Source organism: Oncorhynchus clarkii, chromosome 32, assembly GCF_045791955.1.
Source record: "Oncorhynchus clarkii lewisi isolate Uvic-CL-2024 chromosome 32, UVic_Ocla_1.0, whole genome shotgun sequence".
NCBI classification, from domain to species: domain Eukaryota; kingdom Metazoa; phylum Chordata; class Actinopteri; order Salmoniformes; family Salmonidae; genus Oncorhynchus; species Oncorhynchus clarkii.
The window spans coordinates 10,129,229-10,142,844 of NC_092178.1; the positions used below are offsets into that span (position 1 = coordinate 10,129,229).

A 13,616-nucleotide genomic window follows, 5' to 3' on the forward strand; every position below is an offset into this window, starting at 1 on the left:
CAGCTACACATCAACACACAGCCTGGTAAGATACACACACACACACACACACACACACACACACACACACACACACACACACACACACACACACACACACACACACACACACACACACACACACACAACCTGGTAAGATACACACACATCCTGGTAAGATACACACACAACCTGGTAAGATAAACACACAGCCTGGTAAGATACACACACAGCCTGGTAATATACACACACAGCCTGGTAATATACACACACAGCCTGGTAATATACACACACAGCCTGGTAAGATACACACAACACAACACAACACATCACACACACAACACAACACACAGCCTGGTAATATACACACACAGCCTGGTAAGATACACACACAACCTGGTAATATACACACACAGCCTGGTAAGATACACACACAGCCTGGTAAGATACACACACAACCTGGTAATATACACACACAGCCTGGTAATATACACACACAGCCTGGTAAGATACACACACAACCTGGTAATTTACACACACAGCCTGGTAATATACACACACAGCCTGGTAATATACAAACACAGCCTGGTAAGATACACACAACACAACACAACACAACACAACACAACACATCACACACACAACACAACACACAACCTGGTAATATACACACACACACACACACACACACACACACACAGCCTGGTAATATACACACACACACACACAGCCTGGTAAGATGCACACATACACACACACAGCCTGATAATATACACACATACACACACAGCCTGGTAAGATACACACACACACACACACACACACACAGCCTGGTAATATACACACACACACACACAGCCTGGTAAGATGCACACATACACACACACAGCCTGATAATATACACACATACACACACAGCCTGGTAAGATACACACAACACAACACAACACACACACAGCGTGTAAGATACACACAACACAACACAACACACACACAACACAACACAACACAACACATCACACACACAACACAACACACAACCTGGTAATATACACACACACACACACACACACAGCCTGGTAATATACACACACACACACACAGCCTGGTAAGATGCACACATACACACACACAGCCTGATAATATACACACATACACACACAGCCTGGTAAGATACACACACACACACACACACACACAGCCTGGTAATATACACACACACACACACAGCCTGGTAATATACACACACACACACACAGCCTGGTAATATACACACACACACACAGCCTGGTAATATACACACAACAAAACACAACACACACACAGCCTGGTAAGATACACACAACACAACACAACACACACACAGCCTGGTAAGATACACACAACACAACACAACACACACACAGCCTGGTAAAATACACACAACACAACACAACACACACACACAGCCTGGTAAGATACACACAACACAACACAACACACACACAGCGTGGTAAGATACACACACACACACTCAGCCTGGTAAGATACACACAACACAACACAACACACACACAGCCTGGTAAGATACACACACACACACACACAGCCTGGTAAAATACACACAACACAACACACACACAGCCTGGTAAGATACACACAACACAACACAACACACACACAGCCTGGTAAGATACACACACACACACACACACACACAACACAACACAACACACACACACAGCCTGGTAAGATACATACAACACAACACAACACAACACACACAGCCTGGTAAGATACACACACACACACACACACACACACAGCCTGGTAAGATACACACATACAGCCTGGTAAGATACACACACACAGCCTGGTAAGATACACACACACAGCCTGGTAAGATACACACACACACACACAGCCTGGTAAGATACACACACAGCCTGGTAAGATACACACACACACACACACACAACCTGGTAAGATGCACACACACACACACACACAGCCTGGTAAGATACACACACACACACACACAGCCTGGTAAGATACACACACACACACACACACACACACACACACACATACACACAGCCTGGTAAGATCTACACACACACAGCCTGGTAAGATACACACACACACACACACACAGCCTGGTAAGATACATACACACACACACACAGCCTGGTAAGATACACACAACACAACACAACACAACACACACAACACAACACAACACATACACACACAGCCTGGTAAGATACACACAACACAACACAACACAACACACACAACACACACACCACAACACAACACAACACACACAACACAACACACACACAACACAACACAACACACACACAACACACAACCTGGTAAGATACACACACACACACACACACACACACACAACACAACACACACACAACACACAGCCTGGTAAGATACACACACACAACACAACACAACACAACACTCACACCACAACACACACAACACAACACACACAACACACAGCCTGGTAAGATATACACAACACAACACAACACAACACAACACACACAACACACAGCCTGGTAAGATACACACACACACACACAGCCTGGTAAGATACACACAACACAACACAACACACAGCCTGGTAAGATACACACAACACAACACAACACAACACACACACCACAACACAACACAACACACAGCCTGGCAAGATACACACACACACACACACACACACACACCCAGCCTGGTAAGATACACACACACACACACACACACAGCCTGGTAAGATACACACACACACACACACACACACACACACACACACACACACACACACACACACACACACACACACACACACACAGCCTGGTAAGATACACACACACACACAGCCTGGTAAGATACACACACACACACACAGCCTGGTAAGATACATACACACACACACACACACAGCCTGGTAAGATACACACAACACAACACAACACAACACACACAACACAACACACACACCACAACACAACACAACACACACAACACAACACAACACACACACAACACAACACAACACAACACAACACACACACAACACACAGCCTGGTAAGATACACACACACACACACACACAGCCTGGTAAGATACACACACAGCCTGGTAAGATACACACACACACACACAGCCTGGTAAGATACACACACACAGCCTGGTAAGATACACACACACACACACACACACAGCCTGGTAAGATGCACACACACACACACACACAGCCTGGTAAGATACACACACACACACACACAGCCTGGTAAGATACACACACACACACACACACACACACACACACACACACACACACACACACACACACACACACACACACACACACACACACACACACACACACACACACACACACACAGCCTGGTAAGATACACACACGCACAGCCTGGTAAGATACACACACACTCACACACACAGCCTGGTAAGATACACACAACACAACACAACACACACACAGCCTGGTAAGATACACACAACACAACACAACACACACACAGCCTGGTAAAATACACACAACACAACACAACACACACACACAGCCTGGTAAGATACACACAACACAACACAACACACACACAGCGTGTAAGATACACACAACACAACACAACACACACACAACACAACACAACACAACACAACACAACACATCACACACACAACACAACACACAACCTGGTAATATACACACACACACACACACACACAGCCTGGTAATATACACACACACACACACAGCCTGGTAAGATGCACACATACACACACACAGCCTGATAATATACACACATACACACACAGCCTGGTAAGATACACACACACACACACACACACACAGCCTGGTAATATACACACACACACACACAGCCTGGTAATATACACACACACACACACAGCCTGGTAATATACACACACACACACACAGCCTGGTAATATACACACAACAAAACACAACACACACACAGCCTGGTAAGATACACACAACACAACACAACACACACACAGCCTGGTAAGATACACACAACACAACACAACACACACACAGCCTGGTAAAATACACACAACACAACACAACACACACACAGCCTGGTAAGATACACACAACACAACACAACACACACACAGCGTGGTAAGATACACACACACACACTCAGCCTGGTAAGATACACACAACACAACACAACACACACACAGCCTGGTAAGATACACACACACACACACACAGCCTGGTAAAATACACACAACACAACACACACACAGCCTGGTAAGATACACACAACACAACACAACACACACACACAGCCTGGTAAGATACACACACACACACACACACAACACAACACAACACACACACACAGCCTGGTAAGATACATACAACACAACACAACACACACAGCCTGGTAAGATACACACACACACACACACACACACACAGCCTGGTAAGATACACACATACAGCCTGGTAAGATACACACACACAGCCTGGTAAGATACACACACACAGCCTGGTAAGATACACACACACACACACACAGCCTGGTAAGATACACACACAGCCTGGTAAGATACACACACACACACACACAACCTGGTAAGATGCACACACACACACACACACAGCCTGGTAAGATACACACACACACACACACAGCCTGGTAAGATACACACACACACACACACACACACACACACACACACACACACACACACACACACACAACACAACACAACACACAGCCTGGTAAGATACACACAACACACAGATACACTTTAAGATACACCCAGCCTATCTCTTGGAAACAACACTAGTCATTGGGTGTGTTCCCAACTCTCCCCTCTGTCTCTCTCCCCACTCCTCCACCCTCTCTCCTCGCTCCTCCCCGCTCCTCCACCACTCTCCCCTCTGTCTCTCCCCGCTCCTCCACCACTCTCCCCTCTGTCTCTCTCCCCGCTCCTCCCCGCTCCTCCACCACTCTCCCCTCTGTCTCTCTCCCCGCTCCTCCCCGCTCCTCCACCACTCTCCCCTCTGTCTCTCTCCCCGCTCCTCCACCACTCTCCCCTCTGTCTCTCTCCCCACTCCTCCACCCTCTCTCCCCGCTCCTCCCCGCTCCTCCACCACTCTCCCCTCTGTCTCTCTCCCCACTCCTCCACCACTCTCCCCTCTGTCTCTCTCCCCGCTCCTCCACCACTCTCCCCTCTGTCTCTCTCCCCACTCCTCCACCACTCTCCCCTCTGTCTCTCTCCCCACTCCTCCACCACTCTCCCCTCTGTCTCTCTCCCCACTCCTCCACCACTCTCCCCTCTTTCTCTCTCCCCACTCCTCCACCCTCTCTCCCCGCTCCTCCCCGCTCCTCCACCACTCTCCCCTCTGTCTCTCTCCCCACTCCTCCACCACTCTCCCCTCTGTCTCTCTCCCCTCTCCTCCACCACTCTCCCCTCTGTCTCTCTCCCCACTCCTCCACCACTCTCCCCTCTGTCTCTCTCCCCCCTCCTCCACCACTCTCCCCTCTGTCTCTCTCCCTGCTCCTCCACCACTCTCCCCTCTGTCTCTCTCCCCGCTCCTCCACCACTCTCCCCTCTGTCTCTCTCCCCACTCCTCCACCCTCTCTCCCCGCTCCTCCCCGCTCCTCCACCACTCTCCCCTCTGTCTCTCTCCCCACTCCTCCACCCTCTCTCCCCGCTCCTCCCCGCTCCTCCACCACTCTCCCCTCTGTCTCTCTCCCCACTCCTCCACCACTCTCCCCTCTGTCTCTCTCCCTGCTCCTCCTCACTCCTCCACCACTCTCCCCTCTGTCTCTCTCCCCGCTCCCCTTACCTCCCCCACCCTCCCTCTCTCCTCCCTCCTCTCCCCTTACCTCCCCCATCCTCCCTCTGTCCTCCCTCCTCTCCCCTTACCTCCCCCTCCCTCTGGCCTCCCTCCTCTCCCCTTACCTCCCCCACCCTCCCTCTGTCCTCCCTCCTCTCCCCTTACCTCCCCCACCCTCCCTCTGTCCTCCCTCCTCTCCCCTTACCTCCCCCACCCTCCCTCTGTCCTCCCTCCTCTCCCCCTTCCTCCCCCACCCTCCCTCTGTCCTCCCTCCTCTCCCCTTACCTCCCCCACCCTCCCTCTCTCCTCCCTCCTCTCCCCTTACTTCCCCCACTGTGTGGACATCTGTGTGGACAGTGTATCTGTGTTGACAGTAAGGACTGTGTGTCTGTGTGGACAGTGTGTCTGTGTGGACAGTGTATCTGTGTGGACTGTGTGGACAGTATGTCTGTGTGGACAGTGTATCTGTGTGGACTGTGTGGACAGTATGTCTGTGTGGACAGTATGTCTGTGTGGACAGTGTATCTGTGTGGACAGTGTATCTGTGTGGACTGTGTGGACAGTGTGTCTGTGTGGACAGTGTGGACAGTGTGTCTGTGTGGACAGTGTATCTGTGTGGACTGTGTGGACAGTATGTCTGTGTGGACAGTGTGGACAGTATGTCTGTGTGGACAGTGTGGACAGTGTGTCTGTGTGGACAGTGTGGACAGTGTGTCTGTGTGGACAGTGTGTCTGTGTGGACAGTGTGTCTGTGTGGACAGTGTGGACAGTGTGGACAGTGTGGACAGTGTGAACAGTGTATCTGTGTTGACAGTGTGGACAGTGTGTCTGTGTGGACAGTGTGGACAGTGTGTCTGTGTGGACAGTGTGGACAGTGTATCTGTGTTGACAGTGTGGACAGTGTGTCTGTGTGGACAGTGTGGACAGTGTATCTGTGTTGACAGTGTGGACAGTGTGTCTGTGTGGACAGTGTGTCTGTGTGGACAGTGTGGACAGTGTATCTGTGTTGACAGTGTGGACAGTGTATCTGTGTTGACAGTGTGGACAGTGTGTCTGTGTGGACAGTGTGGACAGTGTGTCTGTGTGGACAGTGTATCTGTGTGGACAGTGTGGACAGTGTGTCTGTGTGGACAGTGTGTCTGTGTGGACAGTGTGGACAGTGTATCTGTGTGGACAGTGTGTCTGTGTGGACAGTGTGGACAGTGTGTCTGTGTGGACAGTGTGGACAGTGTATCTGTGTTGACAGTGTGGACAGTGTGTCTGTGTGGACAGTGTGGACAGTGTATCTGTGTTGACAGTGTGGACAGTGTGTCTGTGTGGACAGTGTGGACAGTGTGTCTGTGTGGACAGTTTGTCTGTGTGGACAGTGTGGACAGTGTGTCTGTGTGGACAGTGTGTCTGTGTGGACAGTGTGTCTGTGTGGACAGTGTGGACAGTGTGTCTGTGTGGACAGTGTGTCTGTGTGGACAGTGTGGACAGTGTGTCTGTGTGGACAGTGTGGACAGTGTATCTGTGTTGACAGTGTGGTACTTTGTTACTATTTCAGGGTCAAATATTGGTGTGTCCCTCTATACTACAATGTGTAGTACTCACAGCTGTGTGTGTTTGTCTGTGTGTCTCCAGAGTGTGTATCCAGAGGGCGGTACATGAGGATGTTTGTCAGTGTGTGTGTGTTGACATTCCTCTCTGGCCTGGTGATGATCGCTGTACTGGTGTTGCTGCTGCAGAGACGATCCCTGCCACAGGGTGGCGCCACTGACCCACAATACAACCCCACTGGCAAGGTAACATACTCCAAGACTTTAAATACACGCAGGAATACTCATGATACTGTAATACTTTATATACACACAGGAATACTCATGATACTGTAATACTTTATATACACACAGGAATACTCATGATACTGTAATACTTTATATACACATTGATATCATGACACAAATGTAGACACAGAAGGCAGATGGTTGGAGTTTAAGATGTTTATTAATCCAAAAGGAGAAGGCCAGAGAATGGTCGTGGACAGGCCAAAGGTCAAAACCAGATCAGAGTCCAGTAGGTACAGAGTGACAGACAGGCTTGAGGTCAGGGCAGGCAGACTGGTCAGGCAGGCGGGTACAGAGTCCAGAAACAGGCAAGGGTCAAAACCGGGAGGACTAGAATAAGGAGAATAGCAAATGAAAAAAACGCTGGTTGACTTGGAAACACACAAGACGAACTGGCACAGAGAGACAGGAAACACAGGGATAAATACACTGGCCCAGAGAGACAGGAAACACAGGGATAAATACACTGACCCAGAGAGACAGGAAACACAGGGATAAATACACTGGCCGAGAGAGACAGGAAACACAGGGATAAATACACTGGCCCAGAGAGACAGGGACCACAGGGATAAATACACTGGCCCAGAGAGACAGGAAACACAGGGATAAATACACTGGCCCAGAGAGACAGGAAACACAGGGATAAATACACTGGTACAGAGAGACAGGAAACACAGGGATAAATACACTGGTACAGAGAGACAGGAAACACAGGGATAAATACACTGGTACAGAGAGACAGGAAACACAGGGATAAATACACTGGTACAGAGAGACAGGAAACAGGGATAAATACACTGGTACCTGGAGGGGGTGGAGACGATCACAAGGACAGGTGAAACAGATCAGGGTGTGACACACAGGAACACACACGATACACCAATACATTATATACACACATGAATACTCATGATACTGTAATAATTTATATACACACAGGAACACACACAATACTGTAATACTTTATATACACACAGGAACACACACGATACTGTAATACTTTATATACACAGAGGAACACACACTATACTGTAATACTTTATATACACACAGGAACACACACGATACTGTAATACTTTATATACACACGGGAACACACACAATACTCTAATACTTTATATACACACGGGAACACACACAAAACTCTAATACTTTATATACACACGGGAACACACACGATACTGTAATACTTTATATACACACGGGAACACACGCGATACTGTAATACTTTATATACACACAGGAACACACGATACTGTAATACTTTAGATCAGCCGTACTCAACAGAAGAGCTCTGGATCCGGAGCCAGAACGGGATCAATACAGACAGCGTGTCCCGACAAATAAATAAATAGCAAATTACAAACTCAGTCAAGCATTGACGATTAGTATCATATGAACACACACGATACTGTAATACTTTATATACACACAGGAACACACATGATACTGTAATACTTTATATACACACAGGAACACACATGACATGGTGTAGAATTGCAGGAAATTTGCTTCAAAACTGCAAAATGTCTCTCCGCCAACAAGACGAGTGTGAACAGTTTGAATAGTTTGGGGTCGCATCAGTTGCGAGGTGGGTGTTTGTTACTCAATCAATCAATCAATTAATCAAATGTATTTATATAGCCCTTCGTACATCAGCAGATGTCACAAAGTGCTGTATAGAAACCCAGCCTAAAACCCCAAACAGCAAACAATGCAGATGTAGAAGCACAGTGGCTAGGGAAAACTCCCTAGAAAGGCCAGAACCTAGGAAGATACCTAGAGAGGAACAAGACTCTGAGGGGTGGCCAGTCCTCTTCTGGCTGTGCCGGGTGGAGATTAGAAACCTAGAGAGGAACCAGGCTCTGAGGGGTGGTTGTGCCGGGTGGAGATGATAAGAGTACATGGCCATTAAGGCCAGATTGTTCTTCAAGATGTTCAAACGTTCATAGATGACCAGCAGGGTCAAATAATAATCACAGTGGTTGTAGAGGGTGGAACAGGACAGTACCTCAGGAGTAAATGCATTCAGAGGTCGAGACAGCAGGTGCTGTAACGAGAGAGAGAGGGAGAGAGAGAGAGTCGAAAACAGCAGGTCCGGGACAAGGTAGCACGTCCAGTAAACAGGTCAGGGCTCCATAGCCGCAGGCAGAACAGTTGAAACTGGAGTAGCAGCATGTCCAGGTGGACTGGGGACAGCCAGGAGTCATCAGGCCAGGAATGATCCTAGGGCTCAGGTCCTCTGGGAGGGGAGGGAGAGAGAATTAGAGGGAGCATACTTAAATTCACACAGGACACCAGATAAGACAGGATAATTATAACAGACAGACCAAAGCACAGCTCCCACACCATTAGAGGGATATCAATTGACCACCAACTTACTACCCTGAGACAAGGCTGAGTATAGCTCACAAAGATCTCCTTCACGCACGAGTCAGAGGGGGCGCAAAACTGGACAGGAAGATCACGTCAGTGACTCAACCCACTCAAGTGACGCACCCCTCCTAGGGACAGCATGGAAGAGCTCTAGTAAGCCAGTGACTCAGTCCCTGTAATAGGGTTAGAGGCAGAAAATCCCAGAGGAGAGAGGGGAACCGGCCAGGAACAGACAGCAACGGCGATTCGTTGCTCTAGTGCCTTGCCGTTCACCTTCGCACCCCTGGGGCAGACGACACTCAGTCATAGGACCCATTGAAGAGATGAGTCTTCAGTAAAGACTTAAAAGTAGAGACCGAGTCTGCGTCTCTCACATGGATAGGCAGATCATTCCATAAAAATTTAGCTCTATAGGAGAAAGTCCTGTTTGCTTAGAAATTCTAGGGACAACTAGGAGGCCTGCGTCTTGTGACCGTAGCGTACGTGTGGGTATGTACGGCAGGATGAAATCGGAGAGAAGGGTAGGAGCAAGCCCATGTAATGCTTTTAGGTTAACAGTAAAACCTTGACATCAGCCCTTGCCTTGACAGGAAGCCAGTGTAGAGAGGCTAGCACTGGAGTAATATGATCAAACATGTTGGTTCTAGTCAGGATTCTAGCAGCCTTCTAACTGAAGTTTATTTAGTGCTTTATCCGGGGAGCCGGAGAGTAGAGCATTGCAGTAGTCCAACCTAGAAGTGACAAAAGCATGGATTAGCTTTTCTTTTTGGACAAAAATATTCCGATTTTTGCAACATTACGTAGATGGAAAAAAGCTGTCCCTGAAATATTCTTGATATGTTCGTCAAAAGAGAGATCAGGGTTCAGAGTAACGCTGAGGTCCTTCACAGTTTTATTTGAGACGACTGTACAACCATCAAGATGAATTGTCAGATCCAACAGCATATCTCTTTGTTTCTTGGGACCTAGAACAAGCATCTCTGTTTTGTCAGAGTTTAAAAGTAAAACATTTGCCTGAAATGTCTGAAACACAGGCTTCCAAGGTAGGCAATTTTGGGGCTTCACTGTGTTTCATCAAAATGTACAGCTGTGTGTCGCCCGCATAGCAGTGAAAGTTGATATTGTGTTTCCGAAAGACATCACCAAGAGGTAGAATATATAGTGAAAACAATAGTGGTCCTAAAACAGAACCTTGAGGAACGCTGAAATGTACAATTGATTTGTCAGAGAACAAACCATTCACAGAGACAAACTGATATATTTCCGACAGATAAGATCTAAACCAGGCCAGAACTTGTCCGTGTAGACCAATTTGGGTTCCTAATCTCTACAAAATAATGTGGTGATCGATGGTATCAAAAGCAGCAATAAGGTCTAGGAGCACGAGGACAGATGTAGAACCTTGGTCCGACGCCATTAAAAGGTAATTTACCACCTTCACAAGTGCAGTCTCAGTGCTATGATGGGGTCTAAAACCAGACTGAAGCATTTCATATACATTATTTGTCTTCAGGAAGCCAGTGAGTTTTTCCAAAAAATATTTAGAGGAATGGGAGATTTGATATAGGCCAATAGATTTTTTACATTTTCTGGGTCAAGGTTTGGCCACATTTAGTGAGTTTGGTACACATCCGGTGGATAGAGAGACATTTATTATGTTTAACGAAGGAGGGGCAACGACAGGAAGTAGCTCTTTCAGTAGTTTAGTTAGAATAGGGTCCAGTATGCAGCTTGACGGTTTACTCTTTTCATGAATGTGTCAAGAGATACAGGATTGAAAACTTGAGTGTGTCCATTGATCCTAGTTCCTGGAAGTTCTGTGCAGACTCAGGACAACTGAACTTTGGAGAAATACGCAGGTTCAAAGAGGAGTCCGTAATTTGCTTTCTAATGAGCTTGATCTTTTCATCGAAGAAGTTCATGAATTCATCACTGCTGAAGTGAAGTGTTAAATTTAGCTTTGCTACAGTATCAAACATACATTTGGATTGTTCTTATTCTCCTCAATTAGGTTGGAAAAATAGGTTGATTCAGCAGCTGTCTTTGCAATCTAGTCGGAAGACTTCCAGTTTAGTGTAGTGCCATTTCCGTTCCAATTTTCTGGAAGCTTGCTTCAGAGCTCAGGTATTTTCTGGTTACCAGGGAGCAAATTTCTTGTGACAAATGTTTTTTGTTTTTATCGGTGCGACTGCATCTAGGGTATTACGCAAGGTTAAATTGAGTTCCTCAGTTAGGTGGTTAACTGATTGTTGTACACCGACGTCCTTGGGGAGGTGAAGGGAGTCTGGAAGGACATCTAGGAATCTTTGGGTTGTCCGAGAATTTATAGCACGGCTTTTGATGATCCTTGGTTGGGGTCTGAGCAGATTATTTGTTGCGATTGCAAATGTAATAAAATGGTGGTCCGATATTCCAGGATTATGAGGAAAAACATTAAGATTTCTTAAAATTCAAACTAGATCCAGGATACGACTGTGGCAATGAGTAGGTCCAGAGACATGTTATACAAAACCCACTGAGTCGATGAAGGCTCCGAAAGCTCTTTGGAGTGGGTCTGTGGACTTTTCCATGTGAATATTAAAGTCACCAAAAATGTGAATAATATCTGCCATGACTACAAGGTCCAATAGGAATTCAGAGAACTCAGTGAGGAACGCTGTCTACGACCCAGGAGGCCTGTAAACAGTAGCTTTAAAAATGTATGGAGTAGGCTGCATAGTTTACAGGACTAGAAGCGCAAAAGACGAAAACAGTATTTTTTTTGTAAATTGACATTTGCTATCGTAAATGTTAGCAACACCTCCGCCTTTGCGGGATGCGCGGGGGATATGGTCACTAGTGTAGCCAGGCCTCATTTAACACAGTAAATTCATCAGGCTTGAGCCAGGTTTCAGTCAGTCCAATCACATCAAGATTATGATCAGTGATTAGTTAATTGACTATAACTGCCTTGGAAGTGAGGGACCTAGCATTAAGTAGCCCTATTTTGAGATGTGAGATATCACAATCTCTTTCAATAATGACAGGAATGGAGGAGGCCTTTATTCTAGTGAGATTGCTAAGGAGAACACCGCCATGTTTAGTTTTGACCAACCTAGGTCGTGGCACAGACACGGTCTCAATGGGGATAGCTGAGCTGACTACACTGACTGTGCTAGTGGCAGACTCCACTATGCTGGCAGGCTGGCTAACTACGCCGATAAATGACCATATCCATCTGGACCTTTGCCACCTAGGACATTTGTGTGACAGGACCTTGTCAAATAATATTTGAGCACCCCTGCTTTAGATACATACAGGAACATATGTGTTATGGCTTTACACCCCCTGCTTTAGATACATACAGGAACATATGTGTTATGGCTTTACACCCCCTGCTTTAGATACATACAGGAACATATGTGTTATGGCTTTACACCCCCTGCTATTGGACGGATTGTGGTGATGAAGCGGCTGAAATGCTGAGGAGGAACGTCGGCATCAAAATATAGAATAACTATCTTCAAAGTAATGACTCGGGACGTCGGGTTTGAAATGAAAGCTTCTTTTAGTAATAATGTTCACGTTACATTTCACAACTTTAGATTCTA

The 13,616-nt window shown here is 46.9% G+C and overlaps 1 protein-coding gene across 1 annotated transcript in view; it reads left to right on the top strand.

The window, feature by feature from the left end:
* The window catches only part of LOC139392095 (integrin beta-8-like), a 42,555-nt gene that overhangs the window by 26,555 nt on the left and 2,384 nt on the right, over positions 1 to 13,616 (top strand). The window contains exons 14-15 of the mRNA XM_071139814.1: positions 1 to 25; positions 7,448 to 7,608. The exon at positions 1 to 25 is cut by the window's left edge and continues 77 nt beyond it. Coding sequence (XP_070995915.1) covers positions 1 to 25; positions 7,448 to 7,608 — 186 coding nt within the window. The remainder of the gene's footprint in view (positions 26 to 7,447; positions 7,609 to 13,616) is intronic.